Source organism: Canis lupus, chromosome 20 (assembly GCF_003254725.2).
Source record: "Canis lupus dingo isolate Sandy chromosome 20, ASM325472v2, whole genome shotgun sequence".
Lineage (NCBI taxonomy): Eukaryota > Metazoa > Chordata > Mammalia > Carnivora > Canidae > Canis > Canis lupus.
In genome coordinates, this window is record NC_064262.1 from 49,559,965 (window position 1) to 49,584,887 (window position 24,923).

Genomic DNA, 24,923 nt, shown 5'->3' on the forward strand with positions numbered 1-24,923 from the left:
AGCCAGATCCACCTGGGGAAGGCTAGCTCCATTAAGCATTTACCCATCACCTGGTGGTGCCAGGCTCTCCTCTAGGTGAATAGAACAGAAGTCCCCCACCCCTGTGGAAGGGGCATATAGGAGGGGAAGGCCAAGACAAGTGCCATGATTCACCCTGGGAGCCAGGCATGGTGGGGTGACTGGGGGGCAGCTTTAGATAGGTGTTTGTACTTTTTTAAAGCGTTTCTTTAAAGCTGCCCCTTCCCCCCCCCACTTTTTTAAGCAGTTTCTGGTTCACAGCAAAATTGAGTGGAAAGTAGAGGACTTTTTCATCTACCTTCTGCCCCCACACACACACAGCCTCCTCACTACCAACAGCCCCACCAAAGGGGTGCATTTCTTACAATGAATGAAGTACATAGACACATCCTGATCACCCACGATTCATGGTTTGTGTTGTGGTTCATGCTCCATGTTCATCCCCTGGGTTCGGACAGCATTTTCACTCCCAGAAAAGTCCTTGGTACTCCACCAATTCATCTCTCCATCCTCCCCCTAAAAAGCTGCTTTTTTTTTTTTTTTTTTTTTAATGATCTCCTAAGGATTTCACAGGAGCTCAGAGGAGGGAGATGAGTAGGATAGAGCTTCATGAACCCACATTGAACAGTGTGAGCAAGATCCCTGTGTCTGTGGAAATATTTTAAAGTAAATCTCAGTCTCCGTGTTGCTCCCCTCACGTCTTCAAGGTCAGCGCGCTCTTGGAAACGTGAACAGTTTTCTGGAACCACGAGGCCACCGTTAACAGCCAGCACAGTTGGCAGCTGAGGCTGTAGGCTTTTCTGGTCCCAGGGTGTATGGTCACCAATCTCCCAAGGGCTACCCGGTCAGCTTTTTTTTTTTTCCTTTGTTTCAAATTTAATTAAGACATACAGAAAAATACTCATGCAACAACAGTGCACCTCCTGAGTGCCAGTAGTATCATGAGCTAAAGACTCAGCAATAGGCAAAGCTGACTCAGGTCCCTGCCCTTGGGAGCTCCCAGGGGGAAGGGAGTGCATGGGGGCCATAAACAGGTAAGTTCCAGAAATGGAAGGAGGGATAAAACCCCAGAAAAGTGAAGGTGGGTGGGTAAGAAGAGTGTATAGCATAAAATATAAAGCCTAATACATCAAGCGCCTAGGAGTCTGCCCCCAGTTTGATCAAATCTGAACGTTGACTATATTTGCTTTGGATCTTATGCATTTTAGATCTGTGACTAATGTTCTGAAGACCCTATGGGCTTGTCCTAGTTCCTTTTGCCAGCACCTTGCTAAGATTGCTCCCTCATGAATTTGGTGTTTCTCTTTCTCCTGTGTTTTTAAATTTTTGCTGCTATATATGTTCCTTTAACAAGACAGGCTTGATTTTGCTTATTTTCAGAAGTTCTACAAACCCTGCACTATAAAAAAAAACGTCCTGCATATTGTGTTGCTTTTGTTTCTTTTCAGTGTGTGTGTGCATGTGTGTGTCCTTAACAGTAAATCTTTTGAAATTTTTGATTGGAGATTGGAGTTATCTACTCCAATCTCCAAACCTGGTACTGCAGGAAGGTACATTTTGCTTACGTTGTGGCTTTGCCACAAGATACTAATGTTAGCTGCTGTTTACTAAACTCATTGTGTTCCAGTTTAGATTTTATTGCCTCAGTTACAGGCAATAAATTTTACAGGCAAAAATGGATTTTGAGACTGAGTGGAAGTTTTATGCCCTGCCCCCAGGTCTCTGGTTGGTAAGAGACCAGATTCCTTTTTTTTTTTTTTTTTTTTTTTAAGATTTTATTTATTTATTCATGAGAGGCAGAGGCACAGGCAGAGGGAGAAGTAGGCTTCCTGCAAGGAGCCCGATGTGGGACCGATCCCAGATCCTGGCATCACACCCTGAGCCGAATGCAGACGTTCAACCGCTGAGCCACCCAGGCATCCCAAGCGACCAGATTTCAAACCACATTCTCCAGAATGTAGGTGTCAAGATGTGTGTGCCCTAGTCATTGTGACAGGTGACAAGAGTCCTGCACAGGCTTCCTGCTGCCTCTCCCACATAGACATTGACACGTGTCCCAGAGAGCAGCTCTACCTCCTTACCAGTGAATCGGAGCAAAAGCCAAACCCCCTTGCTTTGGCTCCCAGCCCAGTCCCTGCCCAACATTGATCCTTCACCCATAGCCTCCCCCAATCCTTGTTCTCCCTCCCTCCCAGGCCTGGCTGCTCCTCAAGTACACGGAGTTTGCACCCACCTCAGGACCTTTGCACATGCCTATTCAAATCTTTTGCCAATTTTTAAGTTGGGTTGTCTTATTGCGTTCTTTGCAGATGCTGGCTAGAAGTGCTCAGAAATATGTTTAGCAGTATTTTCTCCCACTCTGGCTCCTCGGGTGCCAATTGTTATAGTTGTCACCATTAAGGTAATATTGCTATTAGTAGTAGTAGTAAGGGACATGGGCCCAACTCCGTAAAGGCCAAACCCATCATGTTTCTAAGGAGATTCCAGTGCTAGAGTGCACAGGTAACTGATTCAAGATGATACTGCAAAAACTTTTTCACTGAGGACAATAGGTCATAATCAAGAACAGGGACGGTCAGGATTTTTCTTTGCAAAGATTTCTTGGGGCAGCGAAGATAATCTAAACCTAAGAATAAACGCAGCGGCCAATCGCTTCCCTCCACCTGAGTAGGGCCCAGAATCCTCCCACAAGGGGGACGCACGCACACAGACCACCCCCTCCTCCGGGCGGCGCTGGCTGCGCGCGCAGCCCCTGGGACAGCCCAACCGCCGGTTAACGGTCGACTCCGCCACGCGGCGCGCGCAAGTTCTCAAAAAGAGGCGGAACCAAGAGCGCGTGATGCCGCACGTGCGCGGGGGCGGGGCGAGCCAGGGGGCGGGGTCGGCGCTTGCGCAGAGGGCTCGAAGGAGAAGGCGGGAAAAGACAGAATGGAGCGACAGGGAGTACGCGGCGCTGGTTTCCCTTCGCGCGGGCGGCGGGCGGACTGACGGGGAACTGCCGTGATCTCGGACTTCCCTGGCGGACCCGAACCGGGCCGCTTGTCTCCTGCCATCAGGGCCACCCCTCGCTAGGCCGGGCCCCGATTTCCTGACTGACTGACCAGGCCCTGACTGACGGGACTGTGTGACTGACACGCTGACAGCCCAGGCCGGAAGGACAGACCCTGACGCATGGCGCGTGGCAGGCGCAGGGTAGAGAAAGACTCAGATACCCACGCGCCGCACTCTTTCCTTTCCTTCTTTTTCTCCTACCTCTTCCCCTTCCTGGAAGGACTCGAGCCGAGGCACACACCAGTTAGCCCAGCGCCACTCCCCTCACTCCATCCCCTCCAGGTCTCCCGGCCAATGTCCTCGGGCGCTCCAGGCGCAGGGCCGCCCCACGCACGCCCCCGACCTCGTGGTGCCCATCCCAGCCCCGCGCACCTCTCCTGGGGGTCCCCAGCCATCCGCAGGGGCAAACGGAGGTGCCCGGGGTCGAAGAGGCAGGAGGAGGGACCCCTTCTCGCCCTCCCTCCTCTGGCCTCTCAAGCGCTGGTTGTGCTCACAGGTGGACATGCCTCACGTAGAGTGCAAGGACCAGGAGCCACAGCTGCTGGGGGAGAGCAAGGAGCAGCCGCAGGGCGAGGAGAGCCGCGAAGAAGAAGCTGGTCGAGGGCCAGCTAGGTGAGGAAGCACTCGGGCCCACGGTGCACACAGACCCCCAGTCCTTGTTCACCCGATTCTTCCACGAGACCCTGCCAGCGTCCACTCTGCGTGCATTTGCTCCGCCAACTGGTCGGGCGTCTACCACATGCCTGGCATGGTTCCAAGTGTTGGGACGGAGTAGTGAGAGGACAAGACAGCTGGTAAACTTGGGAGCATCTAGTAGTCCGGAGATGATAATACTGTGGGGGTGGGGGGCCGAATAAGGAGAGAGTGCCAGTTTCTTTATTTTTAAAGATTTGAGGTTTATTTTTAAGGTTTTGTTTTTTTATTCACGAGAGACAGAGGCAGAGGGAGAATCAGGCTCCCTGTGGAGAGCCTGATGTGAGACTCAATCCCAGGACCACAGGATTGTGACCTGAGTCCAAGGCAGCCGCCAATCGCTGAGCCACCCAGGTGCCCCAAGAGAGTGCCAGTTTAGAGCAGAGGGTCAGGAAAGCCTTCATGGAGGAGGTGACGAGGGAACCATGAGGGTAGGCAGAACTATGCTCTAGGCAGAGGAACAGTACCTGCAGAGGCTGTGAGGAGGACTGTGTTGGAGGAGCCTAAGAGGGAGATAGGAAGAGATGCAGTCAGACAGGTTAATGGGACTTTGGGTGTTAATTACCCATGGACAGGTTTGGAATAGAGTGACATGGCAAGGACTATTGTTAATAAAGTTTTGTTGGAACACAGCCATGCTTGTCTATGGCTGCTTCTGCAGAGTCAAGTTTTTTGCAGCAGAGACAACAGAACCTTACAAAGCTGAAAATTTACTCTCTGGCCCTTTATAGAAGTTTGAAGTCCTCTGGGCTAAGGTATTAAAAGCCTCTCTCTGGCTTTCATGTAGAGTATAGATTATTGAGGGCAAGAGTAGAAGCTGGGAGACCAGTGAGGAGGCAATTGGAATCATCCAGGTGCAAGATGACTCCAGTTTGGCCTATGATGGATCTGTTGAGATCATGAGAAGTCAGATTCTGGGTATGTTTAAGAAGATAGAACTGACATAAATTGCTTATGGATTAGTTTTTGGAGTTGAAAGAGCAGCATCAAGGGTGACAAAAAATGTTTTTGTCTTGAACATGTATTTATTCAGCAAATATTTTTTGAGGATCTGCTTTGGCCAGACACTGATGCTGAGCATGCAGAAGTGAACAAATCAGAAGTTCTACTCTCTTGAAGCTTTCTTTCACTTAGCAGCAGTATGCACTTAAGGTTCCTCTGTATCTTTTCATGGCTTGATTGCTCCTTTCTTTTTAGTGCTGAATTATACATCATTGACTGGATGTCCCACAGTTTATCTATTCACCTACTTAAGGATATCTTGATTGCTTCCAAGTTTTGGGAATTCTGAATAAAGCCGCTATAAACATTCATGTGCAGGTCTTTGTGTGGAGTTAAGTTTTCAATTCCCTTTGGCTAAATTCCAAGGAGTGCTATGGCTTGACGAATATGATAAAAATATATTTTGTTTTGTAAGAGACTGCCAAACTGTCTTCCAAGGTGGCTATGCCATTTTACATTCCCATCATCAAGGAAAGGGTGTTTCTGTTGCTCCACATCCTTGCCAGCACTTGGTGTTGTCAGTTTTTGGATTTTCACCATTTAAATAAGTGTGTGGTCGTATCTCATTGTTGTGTTCATTTGCATTTTCCTAAAGAGATATGAAGTTAAACATCTTTTCATATGCTTGTCATTCATAAGTCTTTTGCGGGGAGGTGCAGATCTTTTGCCTCTTCTTTAATCAGGTCGATTGTTCCCTTATTGTTTTTAAGAGTTCTTTGTATATTTTAGATACTTGTCCTTTATCAGGCATGTGTTTCACAAAGATTTCCTCCCAGTTTGTAGCTTATCTTTTCATTCTATTAACAGTTCCTTTTTGCAGAGCAGAAGTTTTTAATTTTAATGAAGTCCAACTTACCGATTTTTTTCTGCTGATATTATATCTAAAACGTTCCTCTAGATTTTTTTCCCTGTGATATCTTCCAGGAGTTTGATAGCTTTGTGTTTGACATTTAGGTATGTGCTGTATTTTGTGTGAAAATATGAGGTCCATGTCTCGTTTTTTGCTCATGGCTGTCCAGTCATTTAAGTGTCACTTGTTGAAAAGACTACTTTCTCCATTGAATTTTCTTTGGTCTTTTGTCAGAGATCTGTTGACTACATATGTGTGGCTCTATTTCTAGGCTCTCTATTCTGTTCCACTTATCTATTATCTATTCTTTTACCAGGGCCACACTATTTAGATCACTGCAGCTTAATAGTAAGTCTTGAGGCTAAGGCTCATCAGTCCTCCAACTTTGTTCTTCTACTTCAATATTGTATTGGTTATTCTGGGTCTGTTGCCCAGCTGATTTTCTAAAAAAAAAAAAAAAAAAAAGAGGAAGAGAGAGAGAGAGACAATAATCATAACAATAAAATAATGTTATTTCAACTGGTGGTAATTGCTGTTAAAAAAAAAACAGAGTAAGAAGCATCTAGAGTGATAGGGAGTTTAGAGAAAATTTCTTTTTTTTTTTTTAAGATTTTATTTATTTATTCGTGAGAGACACAGAGAGGGAGAGAGGCAGAGGGAGAAGCAGACTCCATGCACGGAGCCCAATGAGGGACTCGATCCCAGGTCTCCAGGATCAGGCCCTGGGCCGAAGGCGGCACTAAACCTCTGAGCCACCAGGGCTGCCCTAGAGAAAATTTCTAAGGAGATCACACATGAAAAGTACCAACCAGGAGGCCTCAGGGGAGGGGGACCCAGATTTTCCAGGAAGAGTGGAAGTCTCTGAGGTATGAATAAGCTTGGTATGCCCACAAAACAGTAATAAGGTCAGCATATCAAGCACTGTGATTGGCAGCAGGGGGAGGTCCTGAGTCCACCAGACACATGCTCTCATACATACCCTCCCGGTGGTTCCATCAGACCGAGAGGCAAGTACTGAACAAGTACTGACACAGAAGAATTTGGGGTGTTGGGAAAACACCCCAAGGCAGCCAGCCCTGAATGGGGTGCCAGAGACAGCAGCCTTGAAGAAGCAATGCTGAATCAAAAGGTAAGGGAGAATGGATGTTGAGTGGCCATGGGGGTGGGAGAAGGAGCTGAGAAGAAGTTATGCGAAGCCCCTGTGGTGTTCAGGGAGCTGAAGGCAGACCAGTGTGGCTGGGTATGGGTATGAGCACAAGAGGAGCACTGGATGGCTGGGCAGAGGCGAGATCATGGTCATTTTGTCAGCCGCAGACTTTATTCGGAGGATTTTTTGAAAATAGCTTGAAATATAATTCACATACTATCTAGTTCACCAACCAAAATGTACAATTATTTTTTTTAATATTTTATTTATTTATTCATGAGAGACACACAGAGAAAGAGGCAGAGACACAGGCAGAGAGAGAAGCAGGCTCCATGCAGGGAGCCCGATGTGGGACCCGATCCAGGGACTCCAGGATCATGCCCTGGGCCCAGGGCAGGTGCTCAACCACTGAGCCACCCAGGCATCCCTAAAATGTACAATTCAATTGTTTTTAGTACATGCACACAGCCATGCAGCCATCAATGCTATCGGCCTTATAACACTTTGATCTCCCTGAAAAGAAACCTTATATCTCTAACCATTATCCACCGGGTTCTGCAACTTCCTCAGACCCTAGTAACCACTACTTTCTGTCTCTATGGATTTGTTTCTGCTGGACATTTCATATAAGCAGAATCATACACTTCCATGGTCCTTTGTTTATTCATGAGAGACACAGAGACAGGCAGAGATACAGGCAGAGGCAGAAGCAGGCTCCATGCAGGGAGCCCGACACGGGACTCGATCCCAGGTCTCCAGGATCACACCCCGGGCAGAAGGCAGCACTAAACCGCTGAGCCACCTGGGCTGCCCCACTTACATGGTACTTTGTGACTGGCTTCGTCCACAGAATAATGTCTTCACAATTTATCCATGCTGTAATGTATCAGAACTCCATTTCTCTATGTGGCTGAGTAATACTCTATATTATGGACCCATCATGTTTTACTTATCCATTCATTGGTTGATGGACATTTGAGTTGTTTCTGCTTTTTGGTTCTTGTGAATAATGCTGCTGTGAATATCCATGTATGCATTTTGGTGTGGATATATATTTTCATTTCTCTTGTGTAGATACATAGGAGGGGAATCACTGTGTCAGTGAAGTGCCATGTTCTGGTTTCTGTTTTTAAAAGACACTGGCTGCTTTGTGGAGAATGGAAGGGAGGGGGCATGAGTGGATTTGGGGGATCGGGTGGGAGGTTTCTGTGGGGGTCGCATCTAGCAGGGCAGATGGAGGGAAACTCTTATGGGGGTTAGGGGGGAGTGTTTAGTGAGGCTGAGAAAGGGGATGAACTGAGGATCTCTCCCTGCTAGTGTGCTACCAAACAGTGAAAAGGCCAGTGTATCAGGCATTGTGATTGGCAGCAGGGATACCCATGCTGTGTTGTACTGGGGCCAGCTCCTCCCAGCTCCCACATCTCTTCCCAACATAGCATTTAGCGATTTTATGTTAGTAGCTTGAAATTGCCCATAGTGAGAGTCGGCACTATGGAAATTGGCAAACACTACAAATCAGGCCTTTTTTTTTCCTCCCCCACGGAGAGCCACTTGCTAAATGTTTACTAGCACACCTCTTTCTCCCCACTTTGGACTGGTTTCCAGCAGATAGTGGTTTCCGTGGCAGAGGCAAGAACACAAGTTCCATTTTGCCCTTATTGAGCTTGAGGTAACTGGGGACATGCGCATGAACACATCCAGAATACAGTTGGACTTGCTGATCTGGAACTCTGGGTGGGACAAGGGGCTGGAGATGGTACTGTAGGAGTCACTGATTCAGTGACAACTGTGGGGTGAATGAGCTCACCTGCGGAAGGAGTGAGACAAGGCCACGCTCAGGACAAGGCCCTAAGGACTCTACATATAAAGCCAGCTTCTCCTTACCTCCGGATTCCTCAGTTATAAAGCAGGCTACAAGGTGGAGTGGTTTCTAGGTGTGTGCTATCAATTGGAGACCAGAAAAAAGAAGGAAATGACTGGAGCCATTTGTTTGATAACATCTTCCTACAAATAGCATGTTTAGACCTGGACCTAAGTGGCAAAGAGACATAGACAATTGCGTATCAAAGACTTCAAGGAGTTCCACAAGAGCTTTGGGCTGAAAAAAACAGATGGATTAGAACCAGTGCAAGGGCCAATTAATAGATCCAGCAGCAGACACTCAGTGACATGATTAAAATGTGAACACATTTCAGGAAAGAAAAGCAGAGGGTGAAGAACAGGCTCGGTAGCTTTGATTCAGACCTTCCCCCTTCCTGGCTGTACTTCAGCAAAACCTCATTTTGCCCAAGCACCAGCGATTCTGTTGTGTTCCTTCTTGAATGTTTGATTAGCTTGTCTCCCCTCCTGGGACTGCCGCCTGCGGTGGTCATAAGTGGCTGGCGGATTGTTTACTTGTATATCTGTTAGAGGCCATGGAGGGAGGGCCCCACCAGCGGGGGGCTCTGGCTCATACGCCTGCCAATCACAGCTTTACCTGGAGCGAACAGATGGTCTCTTCACTTAGACCCATTTCCTCACCGTTCCCGGGCCCCCTGCCAGCGTGGGCCCTGCTCAGAAACTATGTCCTAATCCTTGCAGCTGAATTAGGGACTTCTTAGAAGGACAGACTATAATAGATGAGCCGGGTGAAGTGTTCACAGCCCCCACCCCAGATCCCCCCTGTCCGACCCCTCTGTGAGGCCATGCACACCCAGCCTGCTTTGTTGGGCCCACTTCCATTCGCTGGCCTCCATCCAGGGTTGGGCAATAGAAGCAGGCCTGGGAATGGGGGAAACCAGTGAAGAGGACACCATGCATTTTGTTTATTAAAGTTAATTGGTGAATGCAGGCCCAGGGAAGCCTATGATTCATTAGCATCCTGATGAATATGCAGCTGCTGAGTATTAAGAAAAATGAAATGGAAAGAAGTAAATCCCCAAAGGAGAGGTTGGAAAAAATCAAGAAGCTCTCTGCAGACATCTGATGCAGGCCTTTGTCCCACAACAAAATTTGAATGAGATGAATTCAAGTGATTTTTCACTATTTGCATAGCTGCCATGAAGACCATTCCAGCCTCATCCCTGGAGCCTGAGAAAGGAGCAACTTAGAATTGTTAGCAGCTCAAGCAGGTTGTGAGCAATTACATAAAAAGAAGCACCTGTTTTTATCATTGATTTTAATCTCAGACCCTTACACTGTCGGGACAAGGCAACTGTGGGGACAAGGTTTGTGAGCGGGGATGTTACACGCAGCTCTGGAAGAAGTTCGTTCCTTTAGGTATTCATTTATTTTTTAATTTGTTTTAAAGATTTTATTTATTCATGAGAGACAGAGAGAGAGGCAGAGACATAGGCAGAGAAAGAAGCAGGCTTCATGCTGGAAGCCTGTTGTGGGACTCGATCCCGGGACTCCAGGATCACGCCCTGAGCCAGAGGCAGACGCTCAACTGCTGAGCCACCCCGGTGTCTCCCTTTAGGTATTCAGTGAATATTTATGCTGCCTTTGGGTTGTGCAGACTGCCATCCGTAACTACCCCCCTCTACCCCAAGCAGGCGCCATGTCTTGGAAGGAACCAATGCGTGTAAACCTGGGCAGTGTTGTGATTAGTAAGCGCAGGTGCTGTGGGCCTGCACCAGCATACACTCCGAATGGTGAAGTTGCAGGAAGGGAAAGCCATTTCAGGCAAAGGCTGATGGGTTTGGTGAAGTTGTGGAAGGTTCCAAATTGCTCGGAGTAGGAGATGGAAAGGGAAGGTAGCAGCCAGGACCCTGGAAGGCCTTGTGCTCAGTGCTAGGGAATTTTCTCGATCCTGTGGTAGGTGGGGGCTCTCAAGCTGTCAAGCAGGAGTAGGACATCAGATTGCAATTTAGAAAGTCCCTAGAGACCAGGTGAGAAATGATAGGTGGAGAGTTAGAAATGATTAGATGGAGAGAAGATGATAGGTTTGGGAGAGATCAAGGAGGTGGAAGGGAGGATTTTTTTTGACAGGATGTGGAGTTGCAGAGAAAAGCTGACTCTAGGCTGACTTAAGTTTCTGGCACGGAAACCAGGTGGCTTTTGGTGTCATTCACAGAAGGAGAAGGAGGATGGCAATGTCGGTATGCAAATTTGTAGTTTGAGATGGCCTCTGGGACAGCCAAGTGGAGAGGGCCTGGAAAATAGATACATTGTTGGGAGCTCAGGAGACAGGTGTGGGTTGAGGATAAACCTGGGGGGTTGTAGAAGGTGGATGGTAATGAATGCCCTCACTAGTCATCCATCCATTTATCCCACACCCCTTTATTACTCCTGTCATGAGGCATAGGTATTACGGACATGAAGATGAGTGACACACGGTCCAGTCCTCCCAGAGACTACAGGGGGAGGCTGAGGTGCAGACACTGACGCTGTAGGTACCATGTGCAAATAATGCAGCCAGGGAAGACTTTCTAGAAGAGGCAGTATATAGGAAGGGAAAAGGATTGCTGGGGCATTCTGGCTACAAGGATTCCTTTAGGGAATAACGGGTTGTCCATTGTGAGGTGGTGGGTGGGGGGTTAGCAGGAAAGGGCAGCAGGGAGGAGGCTTGGGGGTCCTGGCTTCAGAGCAAGGTTCTGAACGGATGGTGTGAAGAGAAGAGAATGAGGCCGACAACAGGGCCTGGGGACACCAAGTGTTGAGAATGGCAGGGAAGGATGGTCAGTAACACCACAGCCAGCTCAAGGGAATTACAGTATGAGGTATCTGCTGGGTGCCATTTGGGACCCTGGCAGGAGACACTTCATTTGAGAACTGGGATAGGAACTGGGGGGCTGAGAAGAGTGAGAGGTGGGAAAATATCTCAGAAAGTGTCAGCAACTCTTTCTAGAAGAGCTACATGGCTGTGAAGGGGAGGAAAGAAGGAGGCTGACTGAAGGGTGTATGAGGGGAGGGATGTATATGTGTGTTGTTTTAAAATGTAAAACTGGGGGGCAGCCTGGGTGGCTCAGTGGTTTGGCACCACCTTCAGCCCAGGGCGTGATCCTGGAGACCCCGGATCAAGTCCCACATCGGGCTCTCTGCATGGAGCCTGCTTCTCCCTCTGTCTGTGTCTCTGCCCCTCTCTCTGTGTGTCTTTCATGAATAAATAAATAAAATCTTAAAAAAAAAAAAAAAGTAAAACTGGGGATGACATGCCCCAGAAAGGGCTAGCCCAAGGGAAAGGTCAAAAGTATAAGAAGAGGGCGAGGTACAGGCGGGGAGGATTGGGAGCCCTGTAGAGGCATGGGACCTTTTTCCTGCCTGCCAAGCTGGGAATTTGGAAAGAGGAATGATGGTTGTGGATCCATTTATGAGGAACAGTAGTCAGGGGAATTGGTCTGCTCTTTCTGTATATGCTCAGGGTGAGGGGAGGCAAGTGTGGGGTCAGGGACAGGAGAATTATGAAGGTTTGGAATGGCTGATAGGCATGTGAGAGGGAGGTGACCAGAGCACAGATAGGATGCCCAGTGACCCTGAGGACTCCCCAGAGGCTAGAGAGCAAGACTCTGCAGTGACCCTGTTCACAGGTTATTTCCTCCAGTATCATTCAAACTCCTGAGTTTGAGAAAAGATACACCACTTGGTTATGGAGAGCCAGGGTAGGGTTTTGGTGTGAGTATGATACAGTGGTGAAGGGAAGAGCGGCTGATGCTCTTAGATGGAGACTGAAGTAATAGAACCCCAGTTTAGGCTGAACATGAGGGCTGTCAGTGCTTGCAATCTCAGGGAAGTGAAACACCAGGTTTTCTTGAACCTCTGCAAGTTTCATTATCATCATGAAGCATGGCTATCTTTTTAAGAGCTATCCACTTTGTGTTTTTCGCTTGCATCCAAACATTACAAAAGTCTGAGTGTTAAACTGTCAGTCTGTGGGGGTCTGGCTGGCTCAGTCAGTACAGCATGTAACTCTTGATCTTGGGGTTGTGAGTTCAAGCTTCACATTGCATTTAGAGATTATTTAAAAATAAAATCTTAAGAAAAAAAAAGGAAAAAATAAAACATCAGTGTGTCCCAGGTCTGAATTAATCTCCTTCTGCCTCACTTCCCTGTAGGAAAGCAGTAATTGCAAGCTTAAGAGGCCATAAACTCCTTAGTAAACCATTGTCCTGCAGTAAAATGTCTTTTTACAAGAATACTCAGGAAGACTTTAGTTGGTCTATTCTTTTCTAGCTGATGTAAGTCTTTGCTATAGATTATCTGCCTCAGAGAATACTTTCCCAACTTGATAAATGCATTGACCTCACGTATCTTGCCTTGGAGACTGATGGACTTGCATACTTTGTATGAAGCCAGAGGAGGGAGGGATAGATCAGATAGAAGGTGTCCTTCATTCATTCAACGAACAATAGAAAATTTACTATGTGGTGAGTGCTGTGAATTCGGAGATAAATAGGACACAGCCCTCTGGGGAGATAGGGATGTGAGCTGTGACAAGCACATACAGTGATAGGCACAGGATCGTGGACAGCTTCTCAAAGGAGGCATTGGTCTGGGCTAGGTCTCACAGGTCAAGTCAGAGAGCAGGCACAGAGCCACAGAGCCAAAAAGCAATCTGGCAAGGAATAGTTAAGGACCAGGACACAGTTGAAGTCTTGGGCCTGAGAGCTTTCGTGCTGGTGAGAGCTCTGGCCACCCAGGCTCTTGTGCTCAGGGGTTTTACTGTGCTTGTATCCTGAGCCAAAGGGAAGAACTTGGGCAGTCAGGAAACCACCAAGAAAAATAGTTTTATGGAAAAAGCATCCAAAAATCAAAATGTAATTTTCTAAGTAATCAGTGCCTGGCTTGTGTGGTCTTGGCCAACTTTATGGTTGCTTGTGAACTGGTGAGTTCAGGAACCACGCTGTTGGCACCTCTGAGTCTCAGCCATTAAGAGCTAGAAGGAGCTCAGAGGGGAAGAAACAGGACCCAGGGGCAGCAGGACATGGGTTGGGGAGTCAGGCCAGCTGGGTGCCACACCCAGCTCTGCTGGACCCCAGCCAGTGACCCTCAGAGTGACACACTGATCCTGCATCCTCAGCTACAAGGTAGGTAAAGATGATGAGTGGACCAACCCCAAAACATGGTCAAGAGGTTGCAGCAAGACAACCTGTGAAGTTAGCATGGAGCCTGACAGATGGAAAGTGTTTACAGATCAGATAAAGCAAGATACAGAAAAGAAAGAAAGAGGGATCCCTGGGTGGCGCAGCGGTTTGGCGCCTGCCTTTGGCCCAGGGCGCGATCCTGGAGACCCGGGATCGAATCCCACATCGGGCTCCCGATGCATGGAGCCTGCTTCTCCCTCTGCCTATGTCTCTGCCTCTCTCTGTGACTATCATAAATAAATAAAAATTAAAAAAAAAAAAAGAAAGAAAGAGAAAGAAGGAAGGAAGGAAGGAAGAAAAAAAAAACATACCTTAAACATTTTATCTTAATTTTAAACACCAAAGGGTCTGCTAATCAGATTGCAACTTTTTCTTTGCATAAACTTCATTCATAACGCATTATGCATAATTTCTACTTCTTTGTTTTCAAATATTTTATTTATTTATTTATTTATTTATTTATTTATTTATTTATTTAAAGTAGTCTCTACACCTAATGTGTGTTTTGAACTCAAGACCCCAAGATCAAGAGTCACATGCTCTACCAACTGAGGCAGCCAGGCACCCCTCCACTTGTTTTTTTTGAAAAATTTTTAAAGTTTTTATTTATTCAGGAGAGACACAGAGAGAGAGAGAGTCAGAGACACAGGCAGAGGGAGAAGCAGGCTCCACGCAGGGAACCCAATGCAGAACTCGATCTCAGGACTCCAGGATCACACCCAGGGCCAAAGGCAGGCGCTAAACAGCTGAGCCACCCAGCGATCTCCTTCCACTTGTTTTTAAACCAGAGTGAAAACTTACAGGTCTCGACAAAGGAATCTCTATGCAGAATCCCTCTAGTTGTTTACAATCTTTGCCCCAATCTATAGTTGTTGATAAACTAAATAGTATAACTGACATTCATTTCAAGGTAGCAACTTGGTGTAATAAAAATGACAGTGGGCTTTGGAGTCCAGCAGATCCCCCTGTTCTGGAACCTTAGGTGGATTTTGTTTGCACTCCTGGATCTGTTTCCCCAGTTGCAAAATGGGGTTGCTGTCCCTGCCTCTCAGTGTGTGAATGAAATAAGCAAGCATCACCCACAGGAGACACACAACACTGGCTCCCCTCCCACCATAGAGCTAATTCAGGTCAGCACTCTCAGGAGAGTTTGGTGTTGACCTCAGTTTCCTGTACTTTCAGAAGTCAGGTTTCTAGCCCCTCTATCGCCACCTCCAGTGCCAACCGCCAGCTGATGATGCTAGAAGGGAAGTCAGGATCCTGCTTTTCCTCTCTGGACTCAAGCATCGACATCCTGAAGAAGAGGGCCCAGGAACTGATTGAAAACATCAACGAGAGCAGGCAGAAAGACCACGCACTCATGACCAACTTCAGGGACAGCCTCAAGATCAAGGTGACAGATTCTCCCATACACTGCAAAGGCAGGGGAAGGAGTCCTGTGTAAAGGGTGAGAGGGGAAGGAATGAAGCTGCTGCTGAGTGTCTTTCAGATTCTAGGCCTGATGCTAAGCAACCTGCAAGCAGTACCTCATTTCCCCCTTACAGCAATCCTGCCCAGAGATCAGGCCCATTTTATAGATGGTAGAGTAAGGTTTGGAAATGATTTGCCCAAATGAAGGAGCCAGGAGGAGGAACGAAGGTCCATCTGCACCTGCAGCCTAGCCCTCTTATTTCATGCCAAGGCTAATGGCCAATGGAGTAGGGGCCAAGGCACAGCCTACATTGTCACACCCATTTGTCCTTCAGAAGTTGAATTGTTTTGGGGGCGCCTGGCTGGCTCACCTAGTAGAGCATGCAACTCTTGATCTCAGGGTTGTAAGTTTGAGCCTCGTGTGGGGTGTAGAGATTACTTAAAAATCTTGAAAAAAAAAAAGTGGAATGGTTTGTGATGGGAGATTAGGGTTCCCTTGACATGGCTGGGCCTTAAGAGTCTAACAAAGTCTGATGTGATGTTCAGGTCCAACACTAATGATCATCCTTGATGCTTCTTCAGAATGCACCGAGTCCTGTGAGTGGGACAGCTTGTTGGTCACATGGGAGACACATGTCATGCATCTCTCAATGACAGGCTGACTTTTTTTTCCCTTTTCCCTCCTCCCATCCCTACCAGCACATACCCTGGTACATAATAGAAAATTTAGAAAGTAGAGAAGAATATAACATAGCAGAAAAAATAGAAAACATTCCTATGATCTCACTATCCAGCAGCTACTTTGTCACATGTTTTCTTAGTTTCCATTGCATATTTTCTTCCTGTTTGAGCCTGTACCACATACATAATTTTGCATCTTCCTTTAAAAAAAACTGAATATATAGGCAGTTTCACTTCCAGTCACTGGCATTGTTCTTACCATTTTTATAAAATAAATTGCAGAAATATTAGCCACTTAAAACAAATATCTTATGATACCTCTTGTTTGATTTTCTAAGAACTTGCTTTATTCTTTAAAAGGTTTCAGACCTGACAGAGAAGCTAGAGGAGAGGATGTATCAGATTTATAATCACCATAACAAGATCATTCAAGACAAGCTCCAAGAGTTCACTCAGAAAATGGCAAAGATCAGCCATTTGGAAACAGAGCTCAAACAAGTGTGCCACACCGTAGAGACAGTGTACAAAGATCTGTGCATCCAGCCAGAGGTATGACTAAACTCATGCATGCAGGTGCCACCTGAGGAAGGTGAGGCATGGTGGCTAAGATGAAAGTAAATGTCCACACAAACCAAGGATGTTAGCACCGTGCCCAGCCTAAACCCCATAGGGGCCACTATCACTGCAAAACCCTTGATGCTCTTGACATCTCACCCGTGGTCCTGGGCTCCCTCTGAGGTGGTGTGTCTGAGCTGAGGAGCTAGATAGTTGTTATTTCCTACCACTGTGTGGTCAGCCCTGTGGTGACAGAAAGGACAAGGGCCCCTCTGTCTACAGGCCTGAGCCCTGGTCAGTGTCTGACCAGGGTTATTGGAGCAGAGCCCAAGACTCCAACCCAGGCCAGACCACTTGTGGGGAAATCCCTGCCATACGCCCAATCACCTCACAGTCCCCACATTTTTCCTGTGACGGAAATGACCTTTTGGGTGGTTACAATTAAATGTGCCCCAACACCTTGAGGTCAGACATACAGACTTTATTCTCTCTTTCACTCTCATTTTGCTCTAACATCCAGCATAAGGCACTTACCCTCGGGATGGAAGGGTCAGAGGGCACACAGTGAACTCTTGGTGTCGGGGGGATTTGCTCAGACACCAGAGGTTGCTTCCACGTCACTCTCCTTCCCTCTTCCTGCCCCCCCCCTCCATCAAGAGAAGCTTCTGTTCCAAGATAAGTGGAATCCATTCCCGTCCATGGTTAAAAGTGGGTTGAGGAACTTGGTACAGAGAGTCCCATCTTCTTTTTAAGGAACACATTTGAATGACTTCAAAGGGAAAATTTTGATAATTAAGAATCAGTGTCTCTCACTTCCCACTATAAAAATTGGCTCCATCTGCCACCTCCCTGAGTAAGCTCAGAGCACAGCATTTCCCTGGGAATGAGCTTGAGACCATCTGGGCTCCTGGGTGAAGTATGCTCACTTGCTGGCCGTGAACGCCTGGATCCCTGTGATTGCCCTTCCAAGGATCAGAGCATGAATGTCATGAGTGCCTGGACAAGATAAATACAGAGATGGTCTGAAGTCAGAACAGCTCACAACTTCCCTTTAAAGTCAATTTTCATGTCCCTCTTCCCCCTAGGCTACTACTTTGGAAGATCAGACCCACAAAGATGGCGACTGCTGACAGCTACTGGGAGAGGCCCCTCTTAGTAACAGCAACCAAGAGAAGGCTCAGAGGCCACCGTTCAGGCCACACTGAGAAAATTGTTTTTCACAGTTCTATAATGCATCTCGGGGGGAAAAAAAAGTCCTTGTGCTAGACCCAAAACTTCAGCAAGTCCAGCCCTGGCCATGGGCCCAGCTTTGGTGTTCCCCATACTTGGCAAATTCACTCCACCCCACCCTGCACAGTTGGTTAAATGTTTAATTTTCAACCCGTTCATGCTTCTTTCACACAGAGGCTGAGAAAGCTGATGAGCTCTGTGGAGATATGTCAGGCCCTTTCTTACCTAAGAGAGGGAATGGGAACACAGACATCAGATAAATTGCTTGTCCCAGCTGATCTCCCCATCCTAAAGCCACCACCCCACATACCACATCCCATGCTGTCAAGTCTGGGTAACATTTTAGAGCCATCAGTGTTCTCATTTGCTCTTCCTAAGCTTAACAGGGTGGAAGGCAAAGGTTACTGCTTCCCTTTTATGGAGAATTACATAACAATTACGTTTACTTCCTAAAGTGCAAATCTGACCCCATCCCTCCCCTGCATAAAACTCCCTAAAGGCTCTGCTTGTCCTCAGGGTCATCCCCACACCTGTAGGATCACCCCAACCCCAACCTTCCCTTTTGCTGTTTCTGGAATGTCCATCTAGAATAGCACACAGAAGCTACTTCACTGTCTTTGCCCAGGGAGCTACACTTGCCTTCAGGCCCAACCTGGTCCCACTTTCTTCTCAAGATGAGCACTTGTACCTTTATACATCTCTGCCTGGCTGATACTAGATTGTACTTTTTTTCAAATAATCTTTTTCCATGTCTCTTCCCACAGGGAAAGGTGTTCTAGGTCCAATGCGATTATATCCAGTTGCCAGATGTAGGCACTACAGCCTGACAATGATTTGTCTTTTTTCTCTTAACATAAAATGGAGTGGTGATTCCTGTGTGTAGCTGTGCTCTTGCTTCCTAGCATCCACCAGCTCACTAGGCATTGTGCCCCATTCTGGGGATGCCCGAGGAGGTCATAAAACAGTCTAGGAAGTACCCCTCCACCTGAGCACCATGGGGGAAAGGGCTGAGAGCATTTCACTTCCACAGTCCCTGTGTGAGCCACTCCAGATGAAGAACACAGGGTAGGACTTGCCCCAGGTCACCAGTGATGACAGCTGGGAGGATTCAGTCCTGCTGTCCCCACCCTTCTTCTTTAGACAGTGAGGCCACTGTGACACTCCTCCCCCCAGAGACCCAGCCCCTACCTTCATAGGTGTTCACAGCCTCCAGGTTCATGGCGTGCCGGATCACATGATACTCATCAGAAATCCCATTCCCCCCCAGTATGTCTCGGGCCTGGCGGGCGATATCCAGGGCCTTCCCACAGTTATTCCTCTTCAGCAGGGAGACCATTTCTGGAGTGGCCCTGGGAGTGGCACAGGCATGTAACAAGTATGGGCTCACACAAAGAACTGACCCCAGGCATCCCTAAGCCCCGGGCAAACCCAGCCAGGAGAGATGATTCCCCAAGTTCTAGTCCTAGCAGCAGACACTGAGCTCCCAGTAAGGGATAAGCAAGCAGTCCTGTCCCATCGAGGCCAAGAGGGAAAGAAGGCATAGGTCCCCAGGGCCCACCAGGCACAAAAGACCCTCCTCTCCTGGTCCCCAGGGACAGCCACCACCATGTCCTTGCTGCCTATGTCCTGCTCCCCCAACACACAACCCTTACTTGTCTTGATCCTTTAAGCGGCCAAGCTGTAGGCAGGCATGAAGGCCCAGTGTGATCTCAGTGAGCATGTCTGCCAGCTTCTTCTGAATCAGCTGGTTCCTGGCCAGTGGGGCACCAAACTGGATCCTAGGTGGGCAAGTTCAGGGTAAGTGTGGGGATGTTCACTCCCCAGTCCTGGAGGCCTTCCTAGGCTGACTGGGCCCTCACCGAGTTCACCCTGGCCCTGTTACTGCTCAGTGTTACCAATGTCACTGAGCACTCAGGCCCTCAGTGTTCAGAAGAACTTCCCAGGCCATTTCACCCAGTGTGGAATTTAAGTCTGGTAGACAGGGGATGAGGAGTCACTGGTAGGGGTAAGGGATGGAGCCCATGCTGCCCCCACACCTCCAAATCTCATGGCAGCCCCACATACCTATCCAGACTGTACTGCCGGGCCGTGTGCAAGCAGAATTCAGCAGCTCCAAGCACACCCCAAGCGATGCCAAACCGGGCATTGTTCAGGCAGCCAAAGGGCCCCTGTAAAGTTGAGAGAGAGGCCTCAGCCCCAGCTGGAAGCTGAGAGGCCCCATGCAGAACTAACCTACATAAAGGAAACCCCCTTCCCCAGACATGAAGTCAGTTTAAACAGAGGGATTCGGGGCAGCCGTTTCAACCACACACAGTCCTGGCACCAAAGCTCATGCATATACAGTTTTACCCAGCCCAGGATCTGAGCTAGATGCTAAGATCTAGGGGATGATGTAAGGAGACAAAGATGTACATGCATCAAAGAATTAAATTGGCTCAGGCCCGTATGTGTCCTTGGCAGAGCCAGTATGAGCAAAATGGTCACCAAAAAGGGGCAATTTCCAAACATCAGTGAGCCAAACAGGACCTCTCAGAATCATTCGTGTGTGGGCTCTGCAAGCACAGGGACTGTGTCTGTTTCCCAGCTGGGCCCCCAGCATGGTCCCTGCCCTAGAAAGTTGAACCAGCTGGTGAGTGATACCAGTTCCCAAGGTGGCTGCTGCTCACCGCCAGACCAGATACGTCAGGCAGCACATTCTCCTCCGGCACCTCCACACCGTCCATGACAATCATCCCTGTGGATGAGGCGCGCAAGGAGAACTTGCCCTCAATCTTGGGGGCTGAGAGGCCCCGCATCCCCTTCTCCAGCAAGAAGCCCCGAATGGAGCGATCTTCACACCGGGCCCATACTACAAACAGGTCGGCCACAGGTGCATTGGTGATCCTGGGGGAGGGACAGACAGTGAGGGTCTGGCCACCTCCCCCTTGCCCCTGCCCACCTGCTTGAGACACCAGGCCCCTCACCAAGTCTTGGTCCCATTGAGGGTGTAGCTCCTGTTGGATGGGTTGTGGCGGGCTCTGGTCTCCATGCTGCCAGGGTCACTCCCATGGTTGGGCTCTGTGAGCCCGAAGCAGCCCAGGAGCTCCCCTTTGGCTGCAGGAACAATACAGGGTCACAAGACTGCCTGTCCCTCACCCATCCCCTCAAAATTGTCAGCTTCTCCACTGAGCCAGGCCAAAGGCAGACCCAACTCTGCCCTCATGTCACTCTCAGGTGATGGTGGTATGTGGGAACAGCCACCCCCCCCCCCCCAGGCCACAGTAACAATGCCACAATGGGGAGAGTAGGAGTCAGGAAAGAGATAATCTGTCTTGAAGGCAGTGAAAAGGAGCTAAGCAGGAGGAGGAAGAGTGGAGAAGAGTGCTCCCAGCGAGGTAGAGATGTGCAAAGGCACAGTGGTACTTTCGGAGAATTCTTGATTGCTAAGGAGGAGCAGTCAAGAGAATGGCCATAGATGAGGTGGAATGGTCAGCAGAGGCCAGGCTACTCATGTGGGGTCTTGTGGACCATCAGGAAATTAAGACTTTAAACTTTGGGCTAGGAAGGGGCAGCACAGAAAGCAACTCAGGAGTGAGATGATGGTGGTAAGAAGTGGGCAGAGTCTAGGCAGACCTAGGAGGGGACAGTCAGGATCAGATGCAGGGGTGAGGCCCATGGTCTGGCAGGGGATCTGGGTAGCCATTGGGTATCTTTCAGGTAGGGACAGAAGGTCTGCAGGCACTGGGGACAGTCCCATTCCTAAGTTCCAGACCCCTGACACGATCTTCCTTCCACCAGACTCCGTGGCAACTGCTCACCCAGCCGGGGCAGATACTTCTGCTGCTGCTCCTTGCTGCCATAGGCGTAGATGGGGTGCATGACGAGGGAAGACTGGACGCTCATTGCTGACCTATAGCCGCTATCCACTCGCTCCAGCTCTCGGGCTAGGAGCCCATAGGCCACAGATGAGACTCCAGCACAGCCATACCCTGGTGATGGGGAGGGAGAAGGAAGATGGAGAAATGGGAGACAAAGCCCTGCCCAGCTTGGACCAGTGTGATTCCTGGGGCCCAAGAGACAAAGCTACGTAGGGGTGCCCAGGGAGGGGACACCAAGCTGGCCCTAGTTTGTGGGTTTATGAATTTGTCCTCACAGCCACTCTCAGATGGAGGAATAACAGCCTCGCTTTGCAGACTGGGAAACTCAAGCTCAGGGATGAGAGGGGGCTTTCCAGGCCACAGTGGGGGCTGCAGAGTGTGGAGACAAACCTGTCCCTACCTTTGATGGTGGGGCCCAGCACACCAAGCTCCCCCATCTCTGAGATGATCTCCCGGTGAAAAACTGCAAAAGATGGATGCCCAAACTCAGGCCCAGCCCTGCCCCCCCTGGAACCCCACCCCAGGGACAGAGGGGGCCAGGGGCTCAGCTAAAGCAGGCAGAGCTGGTGCGCAGGGTGGGAGCATCCGCCCACTGGCATGAGCACCTTCGTTGCGATTAGCCAGCAGGATTCGGGGCATGAGGCGCTCCTGGCAGTAGGTGCGGAAGGTGTCCCTGATGAGGATCTCATCCGCTGTCAGCTGCTCCTCCAGTACCAGCGGGTCCCTCCAGTCAAATTCAGGACGCGAGGCTGGGACGCAGAGCAGAGAGCGGGAGGAGGCTTAACTGGGCCCGGCCACCCTACCACCGCACCCTCCTCTTCTGGAATCCTCAGCCCCGCTCCCGGCTCCACCTGGCTCCTGGTGGATGTGAGCTTATCTCCGGGAAACTCACCGCCTCGGCCCTAGCCACGCCCTGCCTCCCTCCAGGGCAGCCCTCGGATTCCGGGACAGAGCCCACCCCGGGGAGACAGACAGTTGGACAAGGGCCGCAGACACCCGACGCAAGGAGGGTCCTTACCCTTAGTCGCTCGGTTCAGTGTCTTCCCGCCCTTTTCTGCAAACACAGGATGGGAAAGTCATCCCGGAAAAGCCCCCGAACCTCCAATTCCACCCTCCCCACCCTGCCCCCGACCGGGCACTAACCAGTCTGCGCCGCCGCCGAGCCCCACCCGCGCAGGAAGCTCAGGCCTGGTCCACGGCTCAGCAGCCGCTCGGGGACTCTTCTCAGGGCCATGTGGGCAGCGGGCGGGCAAGCGGAGCAACCACGGCCAACCTGGAGGAGCAGGGGCGTCAGCGGAGTGGCTGCCACCGCCCGGCCCCCGACCCCACTCGCCCCTCTCGCAGGTGCTAACCTGGCGCCTCCAGGCTCACCGTACAGTCCACGGTGCAACTGGCAAAATCTTTTGACCTCTGGGGGTGGGAGGGGCGGATGCCGAATGGGGCTTCTCATTGGCGTGTGCTAGGACCGACTCCTCCACGGCTCTGCCTTTTAAAAGGGCCACGGCAGCCTCGCCGATGGAGACGGCAGCGCCCGGGCCAAGGCCTGTTAGCTGCTTTAAGAAGCAGAACAGGGAAGGGGCGGAAGGCGAGTGCGCCAAGCCAATTGGCCGGCTGTGTTCCCATTCGGATTGGCCCTAGCAGGGGGCTCGGCCCACTCTTGATTGGTCCGTTGCAGGGGGCGTGTGCAAGGGGGGGAATTCTGCAGTAAAATGAGGAAACTGAGGCACAAGAAAAATGAGTCCTGGAAGCCAGGAGTCCAGACCTTGATGTCTCCCCTACTGGGTGCTGTGAGGGGCCGGGAGGTAGGGGGCAGGCGGGCTCCTGGGGGCGATCTCAGCCCCACCTCTGCCAGCCTGTCCCAGGAAGCACGTGTAGCCACGGTGTGTGTGACTTGGGGGTGATTTGCTTGGGCTGTGCTTCTTGCATCTATGTGTGTGATTGTATCTGACTATGTATCTGTATGTGGGTGTGCCTATGACTTTGTGGGGCGGTTGACTGTGGGTGGTCGTGTGCCACTGCAACTGTGGCAGTGGCTGTGTGCCTGAATGTCTTTGTGGTTTCTTGTCCGTGTGGTTGTAAGCCTGTGTAATGGTATTCCGTGTGATCGTGTGTCTGTATGTATGATTCTGTGTTCTTTTTTGTTTCTTTGTTTTTTTTTTTAAGATTTATTAATTTATTCACGAGAGACACACAGAGAGAAGCAGAGACATAGGCAGAGGCAGAAGCAGGCTCCCTGCGGGGAGCCTGATGTGGGACTCCATCCCAGGATCCTGGGCTCACGACCTGAGCCAGAGGCAGAGGCTCAACCACTGAGCCACCAAGGTGCCCCTAATTCTGTGTTCTGATAGTTTTCTCCCTAGGTGTGCCTATTATTTTTGTGACAACTTGACCAATATTTGTGTGTATGTCTGTGAGATTGTGTGCCTACACGTGTCAGTGTGATTTGATCTATGTGAACCTGTGGTGACTGTGAATGTGACATGAACATATGCCTGAGTGAGTGGCTAGGCTCACCTAGGTCACTTTGATGAGCGTTTGTGTGATGTGCATTTGAATCTGGGTGCACTGTGCCTGACCATCTCTGTATCTAAAAGGCCTATTTCTGCCATGACATGGCCTTTTTCCAGGTGGGGTAAGTAAGGCCCAGAAAGCAGAATGATCTCGCTCAAGGTTACAGTAGGCCAAGTGCAGAGCGGGGATCTGTATTAGGATCCAGGCCTCCTGGTTCCCAAGCCAGACCCTCCCTGCCCACCAGGAACACGTCTTCCCACATCAACATTCTGGCTAATTGTATGTGTGTCATGCTCTACCTCACACCATCTCTGAATGAGTATGATGGGAGTAACAGTGGGATTGTGTCTAAAGGTGATCACTGGCCTGCATACCCTCAAGTGCCTGAGGACTGGGTGTCTCTAGACCTTCCTACTTTCTGGGCCGTTCTTGCCCGTAATGTCCAAATAAAACAGTTTGAACCCTCCTCCTCACACATCAGGGAGCCCATTACCTCCCTGAAATGTCCCTGATTATGCGTGGCTCTCATTCTTCTGGTCGCCTCCCTCCTCCTGCAGCCAGTGGGCTCTCCCCTCCCCTCTCCTCTTCCTTTCCCCAAAGTTCCCTACCCTGAAGCTGCTGTGGGTGTCAGAGGGTGATGTCCATCAGGAAACCCAAACTGAGGTTCAGGCCTTGCCTCCCTGGGAAGTCTATCATCCCTCCTGGCCACATGCTCTTAGGGGGCACGTGTCCCAGCCGCATGCCCTGCCTCTGTCCGGACCTTTATCTTCGTGCCTCACATTTTAGAGCCACAAATGCCTGTTTAATGCCTCATCCTAAACCAAGGAGATCTCTTCCCAAGGGAGACTCTGCTTTCC

The 24,923-nt window shown here is 49.6% G+C and overlaps 2 protein-coding genes across 7 annotated transcripts; one reads left to right on the top strand and one right to left on the bottom strand.

Annotated features, from left to right (window-relative positions):
- Positions 1-53: 53 nt before the first annotated feature.
- Positions 54-18,570, top strand: SYCE2 (synaptonemal complex central element protein 2). 6 transcript variants are annotated; one of them, XM_025457721.3, is made up of 5 exons: positions 54-1,052; positions 3,566-3,681; positions 15,005-15,215; positions 16,274-16,462; positions 17,554-18,570. In XM_025457721.3, exons 2-5 carry the CDS (start codon positions 3,572-3,574, stop codon positions 17,596-17,598), a joined length of 555 nt encoding a protein of 184 aa, XP_025313506.1. In that variant the 5' UTR covers positions 54-1,052; positions 3,566-3,571; the 3' UTR covers positions 17,599-18,570. The 6 variants fall into 6 exon arrangements, with proteins under 6 accessions (XP_025313506.1, XP_035558635.1, XP_025313505.1 ...); XM_035702742.2 differs by having other exon boundaries at positions 15,041-15,215; XM_025457720.2 differs by lacking the exon at positions 54-1,052 and adding an exon at positions 2,886-2,961.
- GCDH (glutaryl-CoA dehydrogenase) lies at positions 16,935-23,060 on the bottom strand. Its single transcript, XM_025457718.3, has 12 exons — positions 22,908-23,060; positions 22,699-22,828; positions 22,574-22,609; positions 22,161-22,304; positions 21,956-22,018; positions 21,496-21,666; positions 20,662-20,791; positions 20,365-20,581; positions 19,763-19,866; positions 19,351-19,476; positions 18,887-19,047; positions 16,935-17,464 (listed from the first exon to the last, which is right to left on the bottom strand). Exons 2-12 carry the CDS (start codon positions 22,787-22,789, stop codon positions 17,391-17,393), a joined length of 1,317 nt encoding a protein of 438 aa, XP_025313503.1. The 5' UTR covers positions 22,790-22,828; positions 22,908-23,060; the 3' UTR covers positions 16,935-17,390.
- Between the last annotated feature and the right edge of the window lie 1,863 nt (positions 23,061-24,923).

Bases quoted from the DNA above. Each gene is read 5' to 3' on its own strand.
- GCDH (XM_025457718.3), bottom strand. From the start codon at position 22,789: ATGGCCCTGAGAAGAGTCCCCGAGCGGCTGCTGAGCCGTGGACCAGGC. The intron at 20,582-20,661 runs GTGAGGGGCCTG...TCCCTCCCCCAG, and splicing joins CTCAATGGGACCAAGACTTG to GATCACCAATGCACCTGTGG. The intron at 19,048-19,350 runs GTAAGGGTTGTG...TGCCACTCCCAG, and splicing joins CGCTTAAAGGATCAAGACAA to GGCCACTCCAGAAATGGTCT.
- SYCE2 (XM_025457719.3), top strand. From the start codon at position 3,190: ATGGCGCGTGGCAGGCGCAGG. The intron at 15,216-16,273 runs GTGACAGATTCT...ATTCTTTAAAAG, and splicing joins GGGACAGCCTCAAGATCAAG to GTTTCAGACCTGACAGAGAA. The intron at 16,463-17,553 runs GTATGACTAAAC...TCTTCCCCCTAG, and splicing joins ATCTGTGCATCCAGCCAGAG to GCTACTACTTTGGAAGATCA.